We start from the raw sequence: 25,812 nt of genomic DNA, 5'->3' as shown, positions 1-25,812 counted from the left end.
ATTCTGAATTAATAGAAAGTCAACTTGGTTGTAATTTAACTAAGTTAACTGAGCGTGTAACCAGCTAGGAATGTATACTATTCTTTTAAAAATCACTTCCTGATAAAACTAAGACCAAATAAAAATCTCAATAATACTTCCTACAACTGAGAAGAGTTAAATAGTATTAAAATGTATTAGCCCTACTGAATAGAAGAATCTAAAGGTTATTAAGGATAATCAATTAATAGGTTACATTTGAAATTGACAACACGTATTTTAAAATATAATGAAAAGGAGTTTAAATGGACATACGGAAAAAGAAATCTTCTTGGTTTCCCTCCATGGAAAGCGAAGGACCAGTGTGCGAACTCCATTGTGAACCTCAAACACAAGGACACCTTTAGAACAGACTCCAAGCAATATTCCAGTTTGTGACTTTTTCTCAGGGTGCACTCGATGAAAATGAACTCCATATTCTGTCAGTCTTTGGCAGATCTGTTGGAACAATAGCACATCACAGCAATGTACCTTGGTAGAAGGTGACAAAGATATAGAAAGTTGTACCACTGTAGTTTGATACGGAGAGTCTTTTCAACAAATGGTGCTGAGGGGTGCCTGGGTGGCTCAGTCGTTAAGCGTCTGCCTTCGGCTCAGGTCATGATCCCAAGGGTCCTCGGATCCAGCCCCGATAGGTGGGAAACCTGCTTCTCCCTCTCCCACTCCCGCTGCTTGTGTTCCCTCTCTCGCTGTCTTTCTCAGTCAAATAATTAAATAAAATTAAACAAAACAAAACAAATGGTGCCGAAACAAATGGGTACTCACAGGTAAGAAAATGAATCTTGACCCTTATTACACCGAATATATGAAAATTAACCCCAAACGGGTCATAGGCCTAAATACAGGAACTACAACCATAAAGATAGAAAATCTTTATGGGTATGGATTTGAAAGAAATTTCTTTGTGGGACATAAAAAACATGAACTATAAAATAAAAAATTGGTAAACTGAAACATTTGCTCTTCAAAAGTCAGTGATAAGAAATATAAATGCAATGGGGTGCCTGGGTGGCTCAACCAGTTAAGTGTCTGACTCTTGATTTCAGCTCAGGTCATGATCTCAGGGTTGTGAGATCAAGCCCTGCTCTGTGCTCAGTGGGGAGTCTGCTGTTTAAGATTCTCTCTCTTACCCTCTCAATCTCCCTCTCTTAAAAAAAAAAAAAAAAAAAAGGGAAAAGAAAATATAAAGGCAGGCTACATACTGGGAGATAAACATATTATATATCTGAGAAAGGAACTGTACCCAGAACATATAGAAAGCATGTATTTCTTAGCAATAAGGAGACACATAACCAGATACAGAGATCGGCAAAAGGTTTTATTAGACACTTCGATGAAGAAGATACATGAATGGCAAATAAACACATGAAAAGATGCTCACCGTAAATAGTAATTAGGGAAATACACATTAAAACCACAATGATATACTGTTACTTACCTATTTCCATAGTTAAAAAGACTGTGTATACCAAGTATTTTGAGGCTGTGGAGCAGCTAGAAATCTCACACATTACTGGTAGTACTGTAACATTGGACAATCACTTTAGAACAATCTGGCAATTTCTTATAAAGTGAAACATACACTTCCCAAAGATCCCAGCAAACCTACTCTTAGGTAATTACTCAAAAGAAGTAAAAACCATATGCTCACATAAAAATGTGTATTTGAAAGTTTACAGAAGCTTTACATCCATCAACTAATGAAAAAATAAATAGGTCGTGTATCTTGTAGAAAGAGAAACTACCCAGCAAAAAAAAAAAAAAAAAAAAAAACCAAACAAAAAACCAACAAGAAATCCCCCCCGCCAACAACAACAGCAAAAAAACCCAACAATAACAAAAACTGCTGATATGCATCATATCATGGATGAATCTCAAAAGTATTGTTTCTAAGTGAAAAGAGCCAGATACAGAAGACTACTACATAATACGTAATTCTTTTTAAGAAATTCTAGACAAGAAAAAACTATGGTGATAGAAGATCAGTAGTTGCCAAGGGCTGGCATAGTGGTGGTGGGGGGTTGACTGCAAAGGGACACGAGGAAGTTTTTTGGTGTTGGAAATGTTTTATGTCAGGGGTTGGCCAATCTTTGTCTTTAAAGGACCAGATATGGGATACCTGGCTGTCTCGGTCCAAAGAGCATGATTTGCAGAAAGATGTAAAAGAAGTATAAATTTAAAAAGGTGTATTAATGTGATTTGAAAAACTCAGGTTAGAAGAAAGATGCTAAAGTTAAAGAGAATGGAGTAACAGGATATATTATTAGAAGGAGTAGGGCAACCCACTTATGCATGAAGCACACTACTTACAGGGAGAACACTAAAGCTCAGGAAGGTTAAATATATTGTCCAAGTTCACACAGCTGGTTGAAACAAGAATTCAAATGCAAGACTGTCTGACTACAAATTCCCAAGCAAATTCTTACCACTATGCTAATCTGCTTTCTACCTTTATTAATAAAAATACAACTTTTTATGTCCTTCAAGTATAAAAATGTCATAACTAAAGGAAAACGTAACTACATAATTCAATGTCTTTAAATGTTGACTCAACTTAAATAAAACAAACCCCCTTATATTTCTTAGCACAAACCCTAGATTAAAGGTGATGTAAATGGGTGAGTGCAACCCCTTCATAGATACTTATAGGGCTGGGAACCTTAGTTCCCTTCAATATGGAGCAAATGGAAGGCACACTGTTACATACTAGGGAGCTAAATCAGGAGGATGTTCTGAAAGTTTGTCTTCTCAACAGAATACTATACTTGCTATTCTCATTGGAAGTTAACACAATACTATCTTTCCTGATCGTAAGTGGACAATTTATCTGAGGTCTCAAAGAAAGCTGGTGGCAGACCTGGAACCATAAGGCCATTTTTTCTGACCCCATTTCATTATGTGAATTAGTCGGCATTTGTGAAACTCTATTTTTAGAGGATGTAATTGTATTTTAAGCGTTTTAAGAAAAAACGAAGCAAAATAATTCTAGAATCCATATGACCTCCCCTCTTTTAGTCAGTCAAAAAATTCAGTTGTTACTTCTTTACAATGTATCTTGATACATTTATAGTGTATCTTGAGTATGGAACTGAATAAAAGCAGAGAATCTATAGCCATACAGGTATGGGTTCGAATCAGTTTTGCCCCACATACCAGCCATTGACTTTGGGAATATTACATTTGCTCTTTGAGCTTTAGTCCTCTCTTTCACAAGATTATTAAAATGCCATGGTTTTAGCCAGGAATAAGTGAGATAATTCATAGTATCAGTTATTGGCACTTGAGCTTTTAGATACATATGTTCTCCATTTCTTGCTTACTTTGAAAAAGATAGGAACTTTATCATTTGTAATTTTGCATGCTTACCTTTAAAAATTCTAACTCTGTCTCTTTTTCAGAAGCTCCTGCGTAGGTATTATGCAATTTTGGTAACTCTTCTTTAACATAGGATAAATCAAGTTTCTCCATCACTCTGGGAGGCAAATAATGTTCCAGTCTAAAATAAGACATACCATGAACCTAGAAGAGAGAATGTTTTTATAAGCAATTGTTTGCCCTCTTCCTTCTATCTTAAAGTTCTTGCCTCAACCAAGAGGTAAGACACTTTTATTTAGACTTCTCCCTGAGGAGTGAGTTTTAGAGGAAATGTATCATTCTTTCTCTTTCATCCAGTGAGGTAAAATGACTGAACTGATTAGCAAGCTTAAAGAGACCAACAACAAGGGCCAAATGTCACTACAGTTGGGGTTAATGTTAAGAAGGATGCTACTCAAGTGGCACTGATTCTTGCCCCTTGCTTCCTCTTAGATCCACTTTTTTCAGGAATGATTGGCCACAAACATCTGTTCTCTGTACAGTGAACTCTGCTAGCTTCTCAGCCCGTCACAGCATGGATCCATGTGGAAGGCAGTCTTCCCTTTGATCCAGATTTGGCTTGTAACCCTTGTGCCCAGTATCCATTAATTAGAAATTGGGAGAAGGAAGGGTAAATGCTAGATATCCTGAAATTGTGAAGCAAGAAATTTTACACAGAAAAAAAGAGAGAGAGAGAGAGAGAGAGAGAGAAAGCTACACTGTATGATTTTATATACCGATGTACGTGGGGAACCTAGTCACTCTAAGGTACCAAACTAGCCTCAAAAATCTCCAGATCTTGGGGCACCTTGGTGGTGCAGTTGGTTGAGCATCTGACTCTTGATTTCAACTCAGGTCATGATCTCAGGGTTGTGGGACTGGAACCTTGTGTCAAGCTCTATGCTCAGTGCGGAGGCTGCTTGAGATTGTTACTTGATCTCCCTCTGCCTCTCCCACTCTCTTTCTCTCTCCAATAGATAAATCTTAAAAAAAACCAACAACAACTCCAGACCTAAATAGCAAACACATCAACCAGGTTCAGTTTTTAATTATGCCGAGGATAAAAATATCAATATAAAAGTGGCTCCTGGAGAAAAAAACCAAATCCTACCTCTGGTTGATAATCTCCATATTCAGCTTGGAGAGCCAAGGATGCCAGCAATAAAGAAGTCTCATCATCACAGTGCATCCTCTCCTCCAAGATATCCTTTCGCAGTTGAAGATAATACTGATGACAGGTCAGAGTATGTCTAGAAAAACAAATGCACACTAAACATCTATGCTTTATCATGAATCTGCAGAGATTCTTATTATTTGCATATAAGTTGAGTTCCTAAGATGGTTTATTATCAAGCTTTTAAGGCACAAGAATTTAATAAATTATGTTGAAGGAAATATTTCTTTGATGATAGAGAAGACATTTTCATTGATCATATTCAAGTAATTCAGTATCAGTAAACTAAAGGGTCCAAAGACCAGAAGCCAAAAAGACAAGAATAGAAACTTGTGTACTCACTGTATCAAACTAACATCATCCATGAAAAATTTAATTCGGAAAAACAAAGTAAAATTAACCGCGGCTTTGCTCTTTTTCTTTGGCTCTTCTTTCCATCCCTCTGGGGCCACTTTGGTTAATTTTAAATCAGGATCAACAAAGAAATATTCATTATCTAAAACAGAATGAGAAAACATTCAGATAAAAATACTTCAGTGTTTTCTTCTGATTCCTTTGTGGGTTTTTTTGGGGAGGTCGACTTGCACAAAATAGTTCCACATAAGAATAAAATAAGAAAAAAAAAGAATAAGATAAGATTGTTAAGAAGTATGGCAGGGAATGCTGAGGGCAACTGCATGCAGTGGGGGCAATATGATGTGGCTGAGTCTTTTAAGACTGAGGGTTTTAAGGGCAGACAGAACTGGATTCAACTCCACCGCATCATTTACTATCTGCATAACACTGAATAAATTATTTAACCTTTCTAGACATTAGTTTTCTTGTCTGTAAAATCAGGATAGTGATAATTCCTGCATTATTGTATTACTGTAGGGATCAAATGATCTAAGGCATATAAAACACTTGGTAAAGCATGCAGCATATGGTAAGCATTCAATAAATATTAGTTATTATTTACTATTATTGAGTTTTCAACTGAAACCTAGAAGAAAAAATACTCGTCATTTTATTTTTTCATTCTATAATTCCATCTAAATATTATTGACTCCAAATAAAAGTTTATTCAATAAAATCTGACTTATCCAGAACGTTCAAGAAATTAGGTGTATTATAAACAGAAATTGTGATTAATTATTCATATGAATGGTATTACCTGATTAGTCTAAACTTGTAACTAGTAAAGTGACAGGACATTAGTAGGCACTAATTGAATGTTTATTGGATGACTCTACAAAGTGACCTATTTTTAAGAAACGAGAATTCAATAAACTAAATTGAAGGAAACATTTCTTCTGTGACAAAGAAGACATTATTCTAATCTTGTAGGGTTTTAAGATAATTTGATCCTCAGCTGCAATAGACCGTACTCTGTTGTCTAAGCTAAGTTAAATTTTGAGGTAAATAGGAATTTGATATATTGAAGAGTAATTTATAAATATAATGATTTAGTAAAGCCCAACTTCAAAGCAATAAGAAGCTATGGAAATTCTAACTGATAAATAGGAGTGATTTCTACCGAAGCTATGCTCTGAGACCATTGGGAATGTCACAAAGTTCAGTGCACATCCGTAAAGCTTAAAAAATACGTAAAATGATGTATTTGCTGTCATGAAGTGAAAACATTTAAAAAAGACACTGTATGTTTTAAGGATTGTAGGCTAAAGAAGCTGATGTGGAGATTCAGAAATGGGATCCTGCTATATATTTAAATTCAGATTAGCAGGATACTAATATCTAGAGTACATATGTAGGCAATTGACATATATAATGATCCCCAAAATATAATAATTAAAATCCACTTTAGTATACTGAGCTAAAGAAAAATCTTCACCATCAGGTAGAGAAGACGCTAAAAGACAAACTGTTAAAACAATGAACCTAACTCCTCCTTCTCAATGCTGACGTGTTCATGTAGTTAACATTTCCCAAAACAAGTTGGGCAATAACAGGTATGGAAGTCAGCTTGTTGCCAAGTTTCCACACTCCACACTGAACTTAAAATATCTTGGTACCTTTGAGGGTAGCTAAAGCAAACAAATGATGTTCCACTAAGCCAATGTGTGCCACGACCATATCAAACACATCTTTACATATAGTTTTGGTATCACAAGTCAGTTCCAGTCTCTGCCCGCTCAGAAGCATTATGTTTACTTTTCTTCGGTTATCTTCATTCTTCCCTTTCTTGGCCTACGATTGAAAAAAAAATGAATGACATTTATTAAAGTAAACCATATAAGAATTTTAACTGCTTTTTAAAAAGTCATTATTGGAATTATTTTCCAAGAGTAACACAAATTGGTTTTATTACTTACAAGGATAGACCGTGGCAAATCCAAAGATATAAATGGTTCAATCGTCATCTTCACAAACTCAGGGCCAAAGAAATTCTGCAAATTACATAAGTAGAATCAACAGTTTTTACCTTTTAACCTAGGTCTTTCCTTAACAGGCAAAGAATGTAATAATCATGATAATGATAATAATAATAAAGTACATGTAAAGCACCCACAACAGAACCAGGTGATCTGAAACAAACGTAGGAACTTTAAATAAAAAAGTATGGTGGATTTTATAAAGAACAGGAATGGAATATGCCCTACACCAAATGTAAACAGAAGTTCTTCCTCAGTTTCCTTTTCTACCAGTGATGTCAAATGTAAAGCCTTGCTTCATACAGTTTTATAAGTTTTTCATTTTTTGGCCTTCAGATAAACTCAGAGTCTCAAAAAAAAGAATAGTGGTCTTAATTAGTGAAGAGTTATCAAGCTCATGATAAGGATTTGGTTTAGTACTGCGAAGATGTGAAAAGATTGAACACAATCTCATTTTCCTTTAGAGAGTGATACTTCCTGTATCCTAAAATAAATGTAGTTAAAGGACAACATCTACTTTGTAATTACAAAATACACATATCGATTCATAAACATGTGTTTGGAAGCCTGTGACACTCATTGTCTTTTTTTTTTTTTTTTATAAGTAGTTGACAGCTAAGGATATTACAGATATCAACCTTTGTATCCCATTGCTGTTTCCAGTGAGAAAACATTATCTCAGGAAATAGGGGAGACTGAGGAGCTGGGGAAAGTGGAGTCCACACACTTCATTTACTGCTTCTTAATCTACTTCTTCGCTGAATGTCTTGCATATCCGGAAGTTTCTGCCAAGAGTGGATAACTGGTTGAGGAAATTACTTAAAATGTTAGACTCCAGGTGAGAGCAGGATTCAGAACAGACTGAAAGATTAGGTCGAAATGGACAAAAAGTAAAATGAAATGGCTAATCTTGAGGCCAAAGTCAGGTGGTGCGTGTGTGCACATATGCACTAATGCACATGAGACGTTTGCACTCATGAAGGTTACTGGAGTTTTATTTTTGTTGGTTTCTCTCTTTTATTGCTTGGTGTCGGAATTCTATCCGGTTAACCAAGTGTGGAACAGGTGACAGATACCATTTAAGTAAAACTTTAACATTAGGGTTTGTTAATACTCAACGAACCAGTAGGACACATTTTAAATGAGAACAGAAATAAAGCAGAAAAAATGAAAATGGTCTGCCTTGGGAAATATAGAATCCAATACAGATAAACTAATGCAACAGTGTATAAACAAGTTAAAAGGCGTCTGCAGCCAAAAGTAATATAGAAAAAATTAGGGGCGCCTGGGTGGCTCAGTTGTTGAACGTCTGCCTTTAGCTATGTCATGATCCCAGGGTCCTGGGATCCAGCCCACATCAGGCTCCCTGCTCGGTGGGGAGCCTGTTTCTCCCTCTACCACTCCCCATGCTTGTGTTCCCTCTCTTGCTGTGTCTCTGTTAAATAAATAAATAAAATTAAAAAAAAAAAGAAAAAATAAAATACTTATATTTTGGGAAAGAACATTAATTAAATGGGATGATTGTTCCTTCAACTACTAACACTGCTTTTCAGCACCAAAAACATACCCTTCCTGCTCTTCTCAGAAAAAACACGTGGTCCTTTGAGGACCACCAGTTCACATTCTGTAGTCACTGATACAGTAAGTCTTTGAGCCATGTTCAGCATTAGCTCTCTGAAATTATGATTTATGAAAAAGGTATATATGTACGTGCTCTTTATGCTTTATGCATTCCTTTAATTATTAGAAGCCCACACTATTTTGTATGATATCCTGCCTAGTGTTTAATTTTGACAACGGTATTGGTGATAATGATGAATCGATGAGGCCTTATGGACTTTCTTCCTTTCTGTTTAATCATATTTTATTGGACTCGAGCAACTTTAAAAGTGGACAATATCTTATAAATTACAACCCAATTCCACATTTAAAAAATTAGCATAATAAAGAACAAAGTGGTTTAAAAATTTGGCTAAAATCATATAACAGCATTATTAACAATAGAAACCAAGTCTTCGAATTTGTGGTTCAAAAATTTTTTACCACCCAGTACAATTTCTTCTCCTTAGAAAACAATGAGGGAAATTTGAATTCTATGAACTCCAGAGCATATATATATGCTTTTAAGACAATTCTTTGAACTCTTTATCTCACAAAACAAACTGAGGGTTGCTGGGGGTAGGGGGCTAGGGAGAGATGGCTGGGTTATGGACATTGGGGAGGGTATATGCTATGGTGAGTGCTGTGAAGTGTTGTAAGCCTGACGACTCACAGACCTGTATCCCTGGGGCTAATCATACATTATATGTTAATTAAAAAAAAAAAGACAATTCTTTGAAAAAAGCAACAAAAAACCAAAACAGAATGTGGGTAATAAACAGTACAGAACTAAAAAGAAAAAATTCATCCTAGATTTTTATCACATTAACTACTTGTTTGAAGAATTATTTGTATAGGGACATTACAAACAAGATACCACCTCATGTATCACATTGGTGATGATGAAAGAATAGAAAGACAATATCCTGGGTAGGTAAGACTATGGTGAAAGAGGCATGATCACAGGAAGCATAAAATCGTACAAAATGTTTTGAAGCGCAATCTGACAAGATGAATCAAATGTCTTAAAAGGTGTTTGCCTGGGGCACCTGGGTGGCTCAGTGGGTTAAAGCCTCTGCCTTCAGCTCGGGTCATGATCCCAGAGTCCTGGGATCGAGCCCCACGTCGGGCTCTCTGCTCAGCAGGGAGCCTGCTTCCCCCTCCCTCTCTGCCTACTTGTGATCTCCCTCTCTCTCAAATAAATAAATAAAATCTTTAAAAAAAAAAAAAAGGCGTTTGCCTTTCACTTGACTATTCTACTTGGATGAAGTTACCTGAAAAGATTTAGCTAAAGGGATGTTCATCAAAGCATTGCTTGCAATAGCAACAATAACAAATTAGAAGTATTTCCAGTGTCCAGGAGCGCCTGGGTGGCTCAGTCGGTTAAGCATCTGCCTTCGTTGCAGGTCATGATCTTGTGGTTCTGGGATTGAGCCAGGTTTGGAGTCCCTCATTGCATCAGGTTCCCTGCTCAGTGGGAAGTCTGCTTCTTCTGTTCCCTTTTCCTTCCTATCCCTCACTCCTGCTCTCTCTCAAATAAATAAATAAAAACTTTGAAAGAAAAAAAAAAGAAATATTTTCAATGTCCAATAACTGGAAACTGATTGAAGAAATCATGGTACCTGATAAATTCACATAATGAAGTACTTGACAGCTCTTAATAGTAATACTATAGAAGTTGTAAAATGTTCAAGACATTTTACATGAGGACTGTTCTTTTTAAGCTTGGTTTAGAAAAATACATATGTTGAAAGAAAAATAAACACATTCAAAAAAATCCCCCCTGATATATAAGACACAGATTTTTTCCTTTTGTCTTTCAATATTGTAATACAAAGATACGATGTTTGAAGCTCATGTGATCATCTTTTGATTACACAGTAAGTTACTATCAAAAATCTGAGAATGGCAGAGCAGAAAGATGGAATATATGTGATAACATTCTTGAGCTTCTGAACCAACCCTTCACTCTCTATTCCTGATTTTCTTGGTTTGTGAGATAATAAATTTCTTAATATTAAAAGATAATCCCCTACAATACTGAATAAATCCAGTTGACTTTAAGGATCATGAATATACTTTAAAAATAAACAGTATATTTAGAATATATTATTCTAAGTCCATCTCATGTTATTTTAAAAATGAAATAATGAAGCAGCTAAATATTTATTAGCAACCAACATTTAACACCAGTGTAATAATTTTTTTTTTAAAGATTTTATTTATTTATCTGACAGACAGAGATCACAAGTAGGCAGAGAGGCAGGCAGAGAGAGAGGAAGGGAAGCAGTCTCCCCGCCGAGCAGAGAGCCTGATGCGGGGCTGGATTCCAGGACCCTGGGATCATGACCCAAGCCGAAGGCAGAGGCTTTAACCCACTGAGCCACTCAGGCGCCCCCACCAGTGTAATTATTACGGAATTTCGATTTCATCTACAGGCAACTTTAGGACACCTACAGAATTTAAAAGTGTTTTGCATAACATTTTCCTGTGAATATGTTAACTAACTGGAATTTTTTAAAAAAAGATTTTATTTACTTATTTAAGAGAAAGAGCATGAGAGAGAGAGAGCATGAGCAGGCGGAGAGGCAGAAGGAGAGGGAGAAGTAGACTCCCCACTGAGCAGGGAGCCTGACACTGGGCTTGATCCCAGGATCCCGAGATCATGACCTGAGCTGAAGGCAGATGCTTAACAGACTGAGCCACCCAGGCACCCAACCAACTGGAATTTAAGTAAAAACTTAAAAAAAGAAATTTCTCTGTGAGACCACATTTAAATGCAGTAATCTGAGAATTAACTTACCCTTAGTTTTCTTTGGGTCATGGCTGTTTCAAGGGCCATTTCTCGTAAGGGATCCCTGCTGATGTCAAGCATAGAGGCTTTGATTGTGTCTCCCGGATACAGGCTCAGCCGAGACTGTCTAAGGGCCATTCTGGCTTGCAGCTGCATCATTTCTTCTTCTTGCCGTTTTAGCATAATCTCTTGATTAATTACATTGCCTTCAAGGGGTGTTTCATATTGTCTACTACAGAGAAAAGAGAAGAAAACGATTATTTTGGCCTAATTCAAGAAAGAAAAACAGGTGAAGTAAGGTATCATGAATTTAAACAATTTTTATTTAGTCATCTCACAAGAACCCCTGCAGTAACATTTCAATCCTACTTTTACTTTATTGATAATTGTATGCTGTCCTGTTTCCACCGGATAGATCTACATGCTCCAACTCTTCTCTAAACATTCTAGCATCCTCTGACGGAGAAAGGGGATCCCTCCTACACTGTTGGTGGGAATGCAAGCTGGTGCAACCACTCTGGAAAACAGCATGGAGGTTCCTCAAAAAGTTGAAAATAGAGCTACCCTATGACCCAGCAGTCACACTACTGGGTATTTGCCCTAAAGATACAAAAGTAGTGATCCGAAGGGGCACGTGCACCCAAATGTTTATAGCAGCAATGTCCACAATAGCCAAACTAAGGAAAGAACCTAGAGGTCCATCAACAGATGAATGGATAAAGAAGATGTGGTATATATATACAATGGAATACTATGCAGCCATCGAAAGAAATGAAATCTTGCCATTTGCAACGACGTGGATGGAACTAGAGGGTATTATGCTTAGTGAAATAAGTCAATCAGAGAAAGACAACTATCCTATGATCTCCTGATATGAGGAAGTGGAGAGGCAATGTGGGGGGTTTGGGGGTAGGAAAAGAATAAATGAAACAAGATGGGATCGGGAGGGAGACAAACCATAACAGACTCTTAATCTCAGAAAACAAACTGAGGGTTGCTGGGGGCAGGGGGGTAGGGAGAGAGTGGTGGGGTTATGGATGTTGGGGAGGGCATGTGCTATGGTGAGTGCTGCGAAGTATGTAAACCTGACAATTCACAGACCTGCACCCCTGGGGCTAATAATACATTATATGTTTTTAAAAAAATTAAAAAATTAAAACAACAACAAAAAAACATTCTAGCATCCTCTGAAACTGCTTCTACTGCAGTTCTCTTCAGATGCGGCTGTTTATTTTTATAGTCCTGTACCACTGGGCCTGCAGATGGGATAGAGTTTCCCCTTAATTCATTTTTTTTTAAAGATTTATTTATTTATTTGAGAGACAGAGAGTGAGAAAGAACGAGTACAAGCAGGAGGGCAGAGGGAGAGGGAGCGAGAATCCGAAGCAGACTCCATGTGGAGCACAGAGTCTGACGTGGGACTAGATCTCATAATTCTGAGACCACAACCCTAGCTGAATCCAAGAGCTGGACGCTCAACTGACTGTGCCACCCAGTGCCCCTAGATTCCCTTAACTCTTATTTCTGCTTCCAGACCATTGCTGACCTACAAGAGCCCCCAGCTTCCCTGAAGTACATGATAGGAAATCACTTATTCCCCTGCTCTGCTTTTGCTCTAGACATTTAGTTGTTCTACTGGTCAACTCTCCCTTATTCATTAGACATTTAAGTACCTGACGTCAGGACTCCTGTTGTCATTCAAGATTGTGTTACAGAGGCTGGGGAGTCCTCCAACACTCTAGCCTCTCACACCCCAGCCAGCCAGTCATCTACTTCCAAGGTTGTGTCGCCTACAAACAGTAACAGCACTACCTCTAAAAATGTCCTATTTCCATCCTCCAATGAACTCTCTATATAATCTTATCTTTTTCGCTCACTACCTCTTATACCATTCTTCAAATAATTCACTGACTCCACCACTTTCTCTATTACCCATCTTTTACCCTCACACTGAATTCCAAGGGCCATCATTAAAATCACTCTTTTTCTTTTTAAAAATATTTTACTTATTTCTTTGACAGAGAAAGACACAGCAAGAGAGGGAACACAAGCAGGGGAGTGGGAGAGGGAGAAGCAGGCTTCCCGCCAAGCAGGGAGCCTGGTGCGGGACTCGATCCCAGGACCCTGGGACCACTCTTTTGCAGACAAACTCAACTCTCATGAAACTGCAGAACCATGCTGACCGATCTCACTGGGCTCTCAGCGCTGTCTGGTAACTCATTTTCTCAGAGAACTACTTTATACCTTCTTCGCCTTCCCTTTTCTTTTCAAAGCTCAAATACTCTCTCCCTCTTTCTCTCCACTGATGACCTTTCCTCAGTTTTCTTGGTGAACGAAGAAGCAATCAGGAAAAAGCTCCCTCAACCTTCTGCCACCAAACTTTTCAGACCTACACCCATATGTTCTGTCTTCTCTTCTGTAACCGTGATGGATCTCCTGCACCCTTACAGAGGCCTGACACCTCTCCAGGGCATGGAATTCCATCCCCTCTCCTACTCAGAGACTTTGCCCTTGCAGTTATCCCCTCACATGCATTCATACTATCGTACAATATGTTATTGTCATTAGTCTACAAACACGATATACTATTTCCTACTCAGAACAAAAACAAATTCTCCTTTGGTTGTACATCCTCTTTTGGACTCCATCCCCATTTTTTCCTGCTGTCTTTTAGAGTAAATTTCTTCGCATCATTTAAGTTTTATCTTCACTTCATCTCCCACTCTCTTGGACTCAGACCAACAGTTTTAGTCCATACTATTTCACCAAAGCTGTTCACAAAAATGACTGACCTCATCATTGTCGAGGTCCAAGGATAATCCTTAATTTTCATTTTACTTGACCTCTAAGCACCAAAAGACACAGTTGCTCAGTCTTTCCTATTCTTTTTGTTTGTTTTGTTTCAGAGGCAGGGAGGGGCAGAGGGAGAGGGAGAAAGAATCCTAAGCAGGCTCCACACGCAGCATGATGTAGGACATGGAGCTGAGCTCATGACCCTGAGATCATGACCTAAGCCGAAATCAAGACACTGGACGCTTAAATGACGGAGCCACCCAGGTGTAGTCTTTCCTAGTCTTAAAATATTTTCCTTCTGGAAAACCATGCTCTTTATTTTCCTTCTACCTTATTGGCTTTTCCTTTTTGGCTCTTTTGTTGGTGCCTCCTTCATTTCTAATCTCCTAGTGTTTGACGACAATAGTGCTCAAACCTCCAGATTTTCCTAGTCTCCATATATACTCCATACCTACATGATCTTATCTGCTTACATAGCCTTAATTACATTATATATGCCTATAACTCAGTCTCTCCTCTAAATTCTAATTTTATTTGCCTAGGTGAGTGTTCTACTTGGATGTTAATACGCATCTTTAGGCTAATATGTCTCAAATCAGATTCTTGATATTTTTTCCCTTGTCCAATTTTTCTCATTCACCAGTTGCTTCACAACACAACTGGGGATCATTCTTGATTTCTCTATCCTACAGATCTCCTATCTAATTGAGCAGCAAATCCTGAAAGCACAACCTTGAAAATATCTATATCTGACTCTTCTCTATCACTAGCAATCTAATCTGGGCTATATCCATCCAAATAGATGTGGGGCTAGATCTCACTATCATTACATTCTAACTGGGCTTTTACTCCTGTAATCTGTTCTTCAGAGAACAGAACAGAGTAATCCCATTAAATGTAAATCAGACCTATGTTTTCAAGCCACCCAATGGCTTCTGATCATACATCCAAAGTGTTCACTTAAGCTCCTGAGGTATGAGACGATTTGGATTCTGGTTACTACCCACTCTGCCTTTCTCTCATCCTGCTGCACCCACACGTCCTTCCTGTATTCCTCTGACATACAACACATCTCTCGTAATGCAAGGCCTCTGCTCTTGACACTCCCTTTGCCTGGAAGGAACCCTCTGTCTCCCGATATCTGCATAGTTCACCCTGTCACCTAAAATAGTTTTCTGTTAAAATATGATCCTTGGGAAAGGCCTCCTCTAATCACCCTACCTATGTAAAATAGAACTTGGACATCACAACCCTGTACTCTCTATCCCTTCATCCTGCTTTCTTTTTTTTTTAATGTCTTTTTAAATTAAATTTTTTAGTATTGAAGTGTAGTTGATATACAATGGTATAGTTTCAGGTGAACAACACAGGGTTATGACAATTCTATATCACTCAATGCTCACCATGTCAAGTATAGTCAGCATACAAAGTTATTACAATATTATAGACTATATTCTCAATGCTGTACTTTTCATTTCTGTGACTTACTTATTTTATAGCTGAAAGAATGTACCTCTTAATCCTCTTCATTTATTTCACTCCCTCCCCACTTTCACAATCAATAGTTTGTAGGGGCGCCTGGGTGACTCAGTGGGTTAAAGCCTCTGCTTTTGGCTCAGGTCATGTTCTCGGGGTCCTGGGATTCAGCCCCACATCGGGCTCTCTGCTCAGTGGGGCACTTGCTTCCCCCTCTCTCTCTGCCAGCCTCTCTGCCTACTTGTGACCTCTCTCTGTCAAATAAATAAATAAAGTCTTTCAAAAAAACAAGAAAAAAATAGTTTGTTCTCTGTATTAAGGTCTGTTTCTGTTTTGTTAGTTCATTTGTTTTGTTTATTTTTTTAGATTCCACATATAAATGAAATCATATGGTATTCACCTTTCTCTGTTTGACTTATTTCACTCAGCATAATACCCTCTAGGTCCATCCATGTGGTTGCAAATGGCAAGATCTCATTATTTTTTATGGCTGAGTAATATTCGTGTGTGTGTGTGTGTGTGTGTGTATGTGTCTTCTCTATCCATTCATCTACTGATGGGCACTTGGGTTGCTTCCATTTCTTGGCTATTGTAAATAGTGTTGTAGTAAACACAGAGGTACAAATATGTTTTTAAACTGGTGTTTTCCATTTCCTTTGGGTAAATATCCACTAGTGGAATTATTGGATCATATGGTATTTCTACTTTTAATTTTTTGAGAACTCTCCATACTGTTTCCCACAATGGTTGCACCACTTTACATTCCCACCAACTGTACACCAGATTCCTTTTTCTCCACCTTCTCGCCAACACTTGTTTCTTGTCTTTTTGATTTCAGGCATTCTGGCAGGGGTGAGGTGATACCACATTGTGGTTTTGATTTGCATTTCCCTGATAATTAATGATGTTGAGCATCTTCTCATGTGCCTATCAGCCATCTGTATGTGTTCTTTGGAAAAAATGTCTATTCAGGTCCGCTGCCCATTTTTAAATTGGATCACTTGGCCTCTTCTTGGTGTGAATTGTATAATTTCTTTACCTATCCTGGATATGATTCCTTATCAGAAATATCACTTATAGATATCTTCTCCCATTCAGTAGGTTGACTTTTCACTTTGTTGATCAGTTTCCCTCTGTGTGCACTTTCTATCCCCTTAGCCTGCTTTATTTTTCTTTAAAGCACCATCATTATCTAATGGTGATTACTCACTTGTTTTTTAATGGTTTATTGGCTATCTCTCAGCCCCAGAAATTCCTTGAGGGACACTTTTTCTTGATTTTGTTTATGATTCTATCTCCAGTACCTAAAAGTTCCCAGTACATGGTAGGTGCACAGCAATCACTTCTTGAGAAAATGATAAAATTTAATTTTGTGGCTCTCTCACTTAGTGAGGGGTCAAGGATAATAATGAGAATATGAATCTATACATTTTAACTTGCACCTAACATATTCATTAAATATATTAACTTTCTTGTTCAAATTATTTTATACTAGAGTTACAAACAGGTAGAAAAAATGACTATCAGTTTATCTCTTTCAACACAGTATTTGGTAGAGTTCCTATAAAGGCTAAAACGTTTGAGAGACAACAAAATAAAAAATAAAACCTAAACAAAGCAAACAAATGAACAAAAAACAAAGAAAATCTGGATCATTTAGGAATGAATAAGTAGGTTGCTTTAAGTCAGAAAAATAGGTTACCTCGTCAAGCAGATAGGCACAGAAGCAGTGGGAATTGTATTATGTATAAACTGTACTTCAAAAGTTAACACAGAAAAAACTTAGAGATGTTCTTTGGAAAACAGCTTTGAATATCCTCTTTGGTCACTGAAAGACACTTTTGATAACTCAGAATCAAAAAATTACTCATTCTGCTGTATCTGACTCATAATTTCCTGTTAATTTCCCCCCACCCCCTATGATACAAATCAATAGCACTGCCTGGATCTGTTTTTCCATTTCATTTTAGCTAAAGGGAATGGAAATTTTTATAAAGAAACATGCGAACGTGTCTAAATAGAGGACTATTTATAGATCTCACAAATATATGACCTAAAGAACAAAACAGGGCCTCCTAATTGTACGCCAACATGCTAAGAATGTTATCAGAAACCTTTGTTCATATTCAGAAAATTCTGCACTGAAATAAGGAATTTAGAGTATTTTAGTTAATGTGTTTTTCTGTGGGCAGAAAAAGGGGGTGAAATTTGTCTAAAAGAAGTAGAGTTTAGCATCTTACATGAAATATAGCATATACAGAGACTTAACAATCTACTTTTCCTTGAAATACTTTTTTATATATGTCATTATCTAATGGAGAGGCTATAATGCCATATTGAGTTTTTCTTTCCCTTTTAAAGTGTGAAATAAAAGATAGTTTATAATTAGAATATGATTTAGGTGGCTTTAAAGTTAATGTGCCCTAAAAATAAAACTTGGAAACAGTTGAAACAAATATTCTCTCATAATCTCTTGATGTAACTTATTAAGAAAATTGAAATAAGAGTCACAAAATGATTTAATTTTATTTGGAGGAACATGTTTTTAAACAACTAATAAATGAACTATAAAATCAATTTATTTTTATTTATTTTTAAAGATTTTATTTTTTATTTATTTGAAAGAGATAGAAAGCACACAAGCAGGGGGAGTGGCAGGCAGAGAGAGGGAGAAGGAGAAGCAGACTTCCTAGTGAGTAGGGAGTCTGATGTGGGACTCAATCCTAGGACCCTGGGATTGTGACCTGAGCTGAGGGCAGATGCTCAACGACTGAGCCACCCAGGCGCCCCTATAAAATCAATTTTTAATACAAAAGCCCAATAATTCTCCAGTTGTTATCTTTAACATGTTTTCATTGAGTTGAAGAGCATCATACTATTTATATAAATTTTCTCCAAATTAAATATATAGAGAGGAGTGACTCCCTCAATTCACCACAGAACTGACTACATTTCAATATTTGCTTTGTATTGCTGTTCATCCCAAAATGCTTTTGTGTCTTTAAGAAAACCGTGTAACATCAAACATAAACCTATTTTTGTCTCTTACCCCTTCGTTCAAAATTACCCAATCATGGTTATCACCACAATGGGGTCCTAGTAATATAAAATTCTATTATGCAAATAAAATACTGCTTTAGGTAAATAAATGCTTATTAGAGCTTTCCTCCAAGGAAATAAAGTTATCATGGATTATTTTAAAAGGCATAAGAGAGAAGAGAAAAAGACATAAATTTAATAAAAACTGCAATATTAAAAGGAATAACTTTAGTGTAATGTATTTAATTACTTGGAGTCTAAACCCTAGATAAATTGTCTCTTTTAATCACATGGCTAGGGTTACCTGGTCTATTAATAGTTTACAGGTTTGAAACACTGTCTGCCAGAATTAATTAGCTAAGGGGCAAGTTTTTGTTAATCTCCAAATGATTCTTTTGTATATGGTGATACTTGAATTAAAGGAACTAAGATATCAAATTTAAAAGGATTTCCATAGTTTGGGAGTAAATTCTGAAGCAACACCTGGTTCTGTAATAACATATTACAAATGTCAAATTAATGTTTAACATTAACAATATGCTTTTATTCATGTAAGGGACCTGTGCACACATGAAAAGAAAATACATCAAAATATTCAGTATTGACTTGACACTTTCCAGTTTAAACAAAGTAAATCAATATATAACTATAATACCACCATCCTAAGCACAGCACAAGAATAATACCTAACACCTTATAAGAAAGCTGAATATTTTGGGGCGCCTGGGTGGCTCAGTGGGTTAAAGCCTCTGCCTTCGGCTCAGGTCATGATCCCAGGATCCTGGGATCGAGCCTCACATCGGGCTCTCTGCTTAGCAGGGAGCCTGCTTCCCCCTCTCTCTCTGCCTGCCTCTCTGCCTACTTGTGATCTCTGTCTGTCAAATGAATAAAAAATCTTAAAAAAAAAGAAAGAAAGCTGAATATTTCAGTATGAAAATGAACTTGAAAGTCCAAATTGAACTTAAAAAAAAAAAAACAAAAAAAAACAAGATAACCTCTTTTAAGCCAGTAAATATGTAGTGAATAGTTAACTTTTTACATAATAGGTTACTTAGTAGTAACCTAGTCATTACTCATTCAACAAAAAGTACTCCCTGAAAACCTGCTTGTTAAGCCTATTCAAATTTTCGAAAGAGAAATTATTCTCTTAGAAATCAAGGCTTACTACCTTCTCACAGATTCTTGATGCCATCCCTTCAGAATTTCCTGCTAGTAAGTTATTTTAGATACATACTGACAATTTTAATTTCAAGCACAAACTCTAAATAATCACAGCCAATTCTAATTTTAAAAGATTCCAATAACTCAAACACAAACAACTACAATGTCTTCCACGTAATTGAATGGATTTTCAAGAACTCAAAGAAGAGGTAAAGAAAAAGGAAAATAGAGACTATAGAGAAAAGAGGATAATTTTCAAAAATTCTCCCTGATTCTAATTTAAAAAACCTGCCATTGGCAATTTATTGTTACTATTTTTTCATATTACATACCTTGGTCTCTGTGACTGGCTTTGACTTGGGTTTTCATCTACCCCTGTAAGACCACTGCCGGATTCAAACCTCTTGGAAGCTTCACTTTTTCGTACTAATTAAAGAATGAAAAAAGGAATGAATAAAGAGAAAACTGCACAGGTGATAAAAATATGAAGTAGCCTTATTTAAAACTCAAATATTTAGCAGATACGCTAAGGTAATTTTAACAAATCACGTTCATACCATCAAATTAATGACATAATGTCATTAAACTCTTCAGAGACAAGTCACATTATTTTCGAAGACAATGAATTATTTCCCATTATGAAAATGACTATATTGTTGTTTGATGATGTTTGATGCTATTAAGCTCCTAAAATACTGTTAAAAAGAGTAATCAGCTGTTTTTTATAATTTTTATATTTATATAGAATTATTCTTTTGACACCTTATATCTTAACATCACTGAAAAAGAAGGACGTTCATGGTTTCTTAAAAACATTTTGGTTACTCAAATGCCTCTCACCTTGTCGGAAATCTGATTCAGAGGAAATGATAGATGGACTTTCACTGGAGGTGCTAAAGATATCACTGTGGTAAGTTTTGTATCTTCGAATTGGTTCTAAGAGGATTAAAACAAAAACATTAAAAAGCAAATGCATTAACTGTTCCACACAAATCAAATCAAATATTACATTTACTCTTATGAGATTAGAACATTTTATATATTGCTTTAAATTTACCAATTGCTGGATGGTATTCAAACAACATAATTCCAATTTCGAGGCAGTTTGGCATACTGGTTAAGAATCTGGACTCTGACACCAGATTATCTGGGCTTGGATCTCAGCTCACTACTTGCCAGCTCTGTGACATGTTAGGAACTTTCCAGAAATGAGAATCTGAGCATATTACTATTATTTCTTAAAGTCTTCAGGATTCAGTTTAAAATCTCCTTCGCTTGGTATCCAAAGCCTTTCATAACCTGGTCTCTGACTACATTTACAGCTGTGGCTCTTAATCCTGTGGAGTCACAGATTCATTTGTTAGAATTTGATGAAAACTACAGACCTCTCTCCACCCACTCCCCAAAACATACAGAAGCACAAATATTTAAATAGAACATTAAAAATTTAATGTAAGAAAAAGTAGACTGAATGAGTTATCTGAGTCTTTGTGGCAGGGTGGGATGTCTAAGCAGGATGTTATTGGATGATAAGCCTGCAGATTGAGAGAGACTGAAGTTGTAAATGATGGTGGGGAAAATTGATGAAAAAAAAGTGAAGGAAACAGAATATGAAAAACAAAACAAAACAAAACCCCAACACACATGGATTGTCATTTTGGCAAAGAGGAAGAACTTTTTCTTCTTAAGAAATGATGGACAAAGGAAAGAGTGAAAATATAGAAGGAATCACAAGATACCCATATCAGAGGTTGCCTTACTCCCGGTAATAAAACGTGTGTCACTTCCTGGGAGCCAGTGGCCGGGAGCTTGAGAAGAGTAAAGAAATTCTGCTATGAAGAATGTGATAAGAGTCAGTAAAAACCACATGAAAACTTTTATATAGCCATTGAGGGTTTAGATTAGGCTGGAATGCATGAATTTCACTGGAACCAGTCGGAATGGTTTTGCGGCTTTTTATTGGCACCAGAGAGAAAACCGTGGGAAACACCTAGAACTGAGGGAGGAGACATGGGATGTATGACGGCACACGATGGATATATGGGAGGGATTCTTTTCCACTAGTTTGCAAACTTGAGAACAGGAACTTCACAAAATGAATTGACTTATTCCTGGTGCTGCAAGGTGTTCAGTAGAGATTGTTAAAAGAAAAAGGGATGAATAAATTAATGAAATAGTCAAATGACACCGCAGGAACCAGGCTTGTAGAACCACGATGAAGATGATGGGCTGGAGGAATAAGGAGGTCACGCTGAGACAAAGAAGGAAAAAATGGCCACTTGCTAGAGAGGAAGTTGCACATCGTTCTTGGGGCAATATTTACCTGAGGATGCAGGCATTATACAGAACACCCCTATTTTGTTCAGCTTTGTACACACTGAATATGAGTAAGAAATAATACCATAATTAATGAAAAGAGTTTTGGGATTGAAAATCCAAATATTTACTAGTACTTTAAAAAAATTATTCCATTCTACCACAAGGAAGTGTGATGGTAAATAAGATAATTTTTAAAAAATTTCTCTGGTTTAAGATAAATATGATTGGAAAAGATTTTAGAAGACGTCAAATAATGTTTTTTTCTAGTTCTATTTAAACTTAACCAATTAAGTAATTGTTACTTAAGTTAATTGGTTACTTAAGAAGAACCGCTATTTTCCAAGGGCACTGAAGAAGTTTGTTTTATTGTTATAGAACTGCCATGTTAAATTTTTGAGGGATTCCCCAAAGTAACTTCAACAGCAAACCTGGCATTGCAATGTACAGGACAGTAAATGAAACCAACAAGGCCAAGGAGAGGACTCAAATGTACAGAGGCAATATGGTTTTTACCTTACAAAGAAAAGTACACAGTATCAATAAGCCTATTTAGTAGAGTAGAGAACTTCAGTCACTTGGATGTTATGCTATGCAATAACAATTTCGCACCCCACACTAAATTTACTTTTTTTAAAATTAATTAATTTGTCAGACAAAGAGAGAGAGCATGCAAGTATGCACAAGCCGGGGAAGCGGCTGGCAGAGGGAGAAGCAGGCTTCCCATTGAGCAAGGAGCCTGACTTGGGGCTCGAACCCAGGACCCTGGGATCATGACCTGAGCCAAAGGCAGACGCTTAACCAACAAACCACCTAGGTGTCCCATGAATTTACTGCTTTATAACTATTTCTGCCAAGTGGGTGTTAAGTTAGTAAAAAAATTTTAAGTTGAATTTCCGTTCTTTGGTGGTGCTTCATTACTGTTCTTACATTATTTCATGAATCCATGTTCCCTTTCCTTTTTTCAATTTTTGGGTTCCTTCTGTGAGTCAAATTAATGTAATATTGATTATCCCCTTTTATTTTTTTTTTTTTTTTTTTTTTTTTTTTTTTAAAGATTTTATTTATTTATTTGACAGAGGGAGAGAGATCACAAGTAGGCAGAAAGGCAGGCAGAGAGAGAGGGGGAAGCAGGCTCCCCGCTGAGCAGAGAGCCCGATGCGGGGCTCGATCCCAGGACCCTGAGATCATGACCTGAGCCGAAGGCAGAGGCTTTAACCCACTGAGCCACCCAGGCGCCCCATGATTATCCCCTTTTAAATGCATAACAATAACTCACTTTCCCTTGATGAACTGTTGGTTTGTAAATGTTCTCAGTATTACACCTGCAGGGATGGAGGGCACTGACATATGATGCCTTATTGTTTTATAGTAATGGGGTACTGGTACTCCAGAAACATGGAGAGGATGACTAGATTTGCAGCACTACTAGGGAATAGAAGACGTTCTTTTCTTCTTCAAAGACTGGGGTAGGAGTGGAAGTCTGTGTTAATTAAAGTGTAGGAATCGCTTTTGTAAGCTTCTTGTATCCTGGAATGTATCTTTTAAAAATGCTGTCAGCCACGTTCCTTTCATGTAGGGGCACGGCCAGATTAAAATTCCCAGGCATTATTTACTACTCAGTTATGCTTAGGAGAAAGGCTAGCTTGGCTTTCCATTTCTGAATTAAATAATAAATTTAACCATTTCAAGAATTATTACAAAATTCCCTGCAAACATAAAATTATTACAAACACCTCCTTTACCAAGAGTGTAACTTGCATTGGTGTATATGGAGAGCCATATTTTGCATGCTTACAGATCAAGTGATCTGATAGAACATTGCTTGGTTTTCTGAGATGACCTACTTAAAGGCATCCAGTAGACACTAACTAGTTCCAGAGTAGATTTTGTCCACTGTTCTGGTCTGCAGAAGAAGGGTGATCCCTAATTACCCATGCATTGTCTTTACATTATAGACGACTCTTTTTTTTTTGAAGGATCCAGATATCACAGATATGTTTTCTATCTATATTTAAATGTATAACTGACGTACTTAAGATTTGGTCCAGATCTTAGGAATGGGGTATTAACTGAATGATTAAAAAAGAAAAAAAAAACCATTTTTATTATGAAAACTTCTACAGAGACACAAAAACAGAAAGCACAGTACATCCTCACATACCCATCTTCCAGATCAATAAAATCTACTGATTGCTATTTTAATTAAAAAGTATCAGACTATTTTTTTAAACAAAGAAGTGCTTCTAAGTATTTATAGTATACACAAAGTTTTATGAATGCCAAAATTCTTGAACCATGTGAAATGGACTTATTAAGAATATTCAAATACGCTTTTTATAAAATGCACATAAGGCCACCTTCACTGCAATGTTAAAATTGTTAAGAGCAAAATTTTAAGCTTTTGCCATTATAATTGCAGAACTGTATTTGACTTTTGTGGGATAGAATTAGATTCAATATCTGATTTGTTGACTTGCAAATTCCACAGTTAGTAAATATTTAAATGAAGTTTACATTGTACAAATCAGTGTTCCGGGGTCCATTTAGGGTCATGATTATTCTTCATTTCACTAGACAATTTCCTTCTCTTTGATTTCCTATGAGTACTTAGTTTTTAGATATGGAAAGTGAAGTTGTGGGAAAGAATCTTAGTGTAGAAATAATGAGTGCAGAAGAATAAATGAGAGCGTAAAATTAGCCTCGATACATGTCGCCAAAAAAAGCAGCACCAAACTGGGCATATGTGAGTCTATGTATATAAACACATAGAACACAAACGAACATATTCTCTCCAAAAGCATTCTGTAGACTAGCGGAGAAAAATGAGAAGAATAGGATCCACAGAAGGATGGCTTAAGGAATTAACATTTGGAGAGAAGTCTAGTTATAGAGATTTTGTAATCATACATACTCTGACAATTGAAGACATCTTTTCATTTCTAGCACTATTTTACCACAATTGAAAGTATACTTTTTTTTTGTCAGAATACAAGATATAAAAATCTGAGGTATTTTATTATTCTTTAACCATAATCTGATCCTTTAAACAAAAATCACTCCAGCCCTAATATCCTATCGACTTCACTTACATAGTAACAATAAGAGGCAGCTTTTCAATAGGCTAGAGCATTTAGCCATAGTTCTTGGCAGTTAGAGTCACAATTTCTACCACCACTTACCACACTTAACACTTCAAACATATAAAGCTATAGTATGTGATCATGAACACTATACTTTTAATATTTAGCATATTATGGAGATTTACATGATATTCCAAGCTCACATAAAGTTATTTCAGAGGAAATGTTCAAATCTATAATATTCACATTAAAATCAAACTAAGCTTGCACAAACTATAATCTAAAAACATAATTTACAAGTGATACATATTCAAGCTTAGACAAGTGACAGGCAGAAAGTGAGACTCAAGACAACTGCAGCATCAGGAACTAAATAACTATAAAATTTTTTTAAACTCTGCATTTTTAAGGTTATCGCCCTAATGAAATATTTCAATTTTCAAATACACCAAAGAAACAAAAATAATAACATTATGTTTTCATATATGAAGTGTTTTTCTCTGCTTTTTTCCAGGGGATTCATTTTTAGGGAATAAAGATTATTCCTTTTATATGTTCACTAGAGTCCACTGTATTCTATGTTATATCATGCTACATGATAAATGAATAGAA

General features: G+C 36.4%; 1 protein-coding gene across 1 annotated transcript in view; it reads right to left on the bottom strand.

Annotated features, from left to right (window-relative positions):
* The window catches only part of PTPN13 (protein tyrosine phosphatase non-receptor type 13), a 195,723-nt gene that overhangs the window by 67,059 nt on the left and 102,852 nt on the right, over positions 1–25,812 (bottom strand). The window contains exons 8-16 of the mRNA XM_080797716.1: positions 20,642–20,737; positions 20,134–20,227; positions 11,342–11,564; positions 6,880–6,954; positions 6,580–6,754; positions 4,910–5,063; positions 4,505–4,643; positions 3,406–3,558; positions 295–477 (exon numbers count right to left, since the gene is read on the bottom strand). Coding sequence (XP_080653842.1) covers positions 295–477; positions 3,406–3,558; positions 4,505–4,643; positions 4,910–5,063; positions 6,580–6,754; positions 6,880–6,954; positions 11,342–11,564; positions 20,134–20,227; positions 20,642–20,737 — 1,292 coding nt within the window. The remainder of the gene's footprint in view (positions 1–294; positions 478–3,405; positions 3,559–4,504; positions 4,644–4,909; positions 5,064–6,579; positions 6,755–6,879; positions 6,955–11,341; positions 11,565–20,133; positions 20,228–20,641; positions 20,738–25,812) is intronic.

Source organism: Martes martes, assembly GCF_963455335.1.
Source record: "Martes martes genome assembly, chromosome: 2".
In the NCBI taxonomy this organism is placed as follows: domain Eukaryota; kingdom Metazoa; phylum Chordata; class Mammalia; order Carnivora; family Mustelidae; genus Martes; species Martes martes.
The sequence above is the reverse complement of the archived record's forward strand: the minus strand, read 5'-3'. Positions and strand labels throughout refer to the sequence as shown.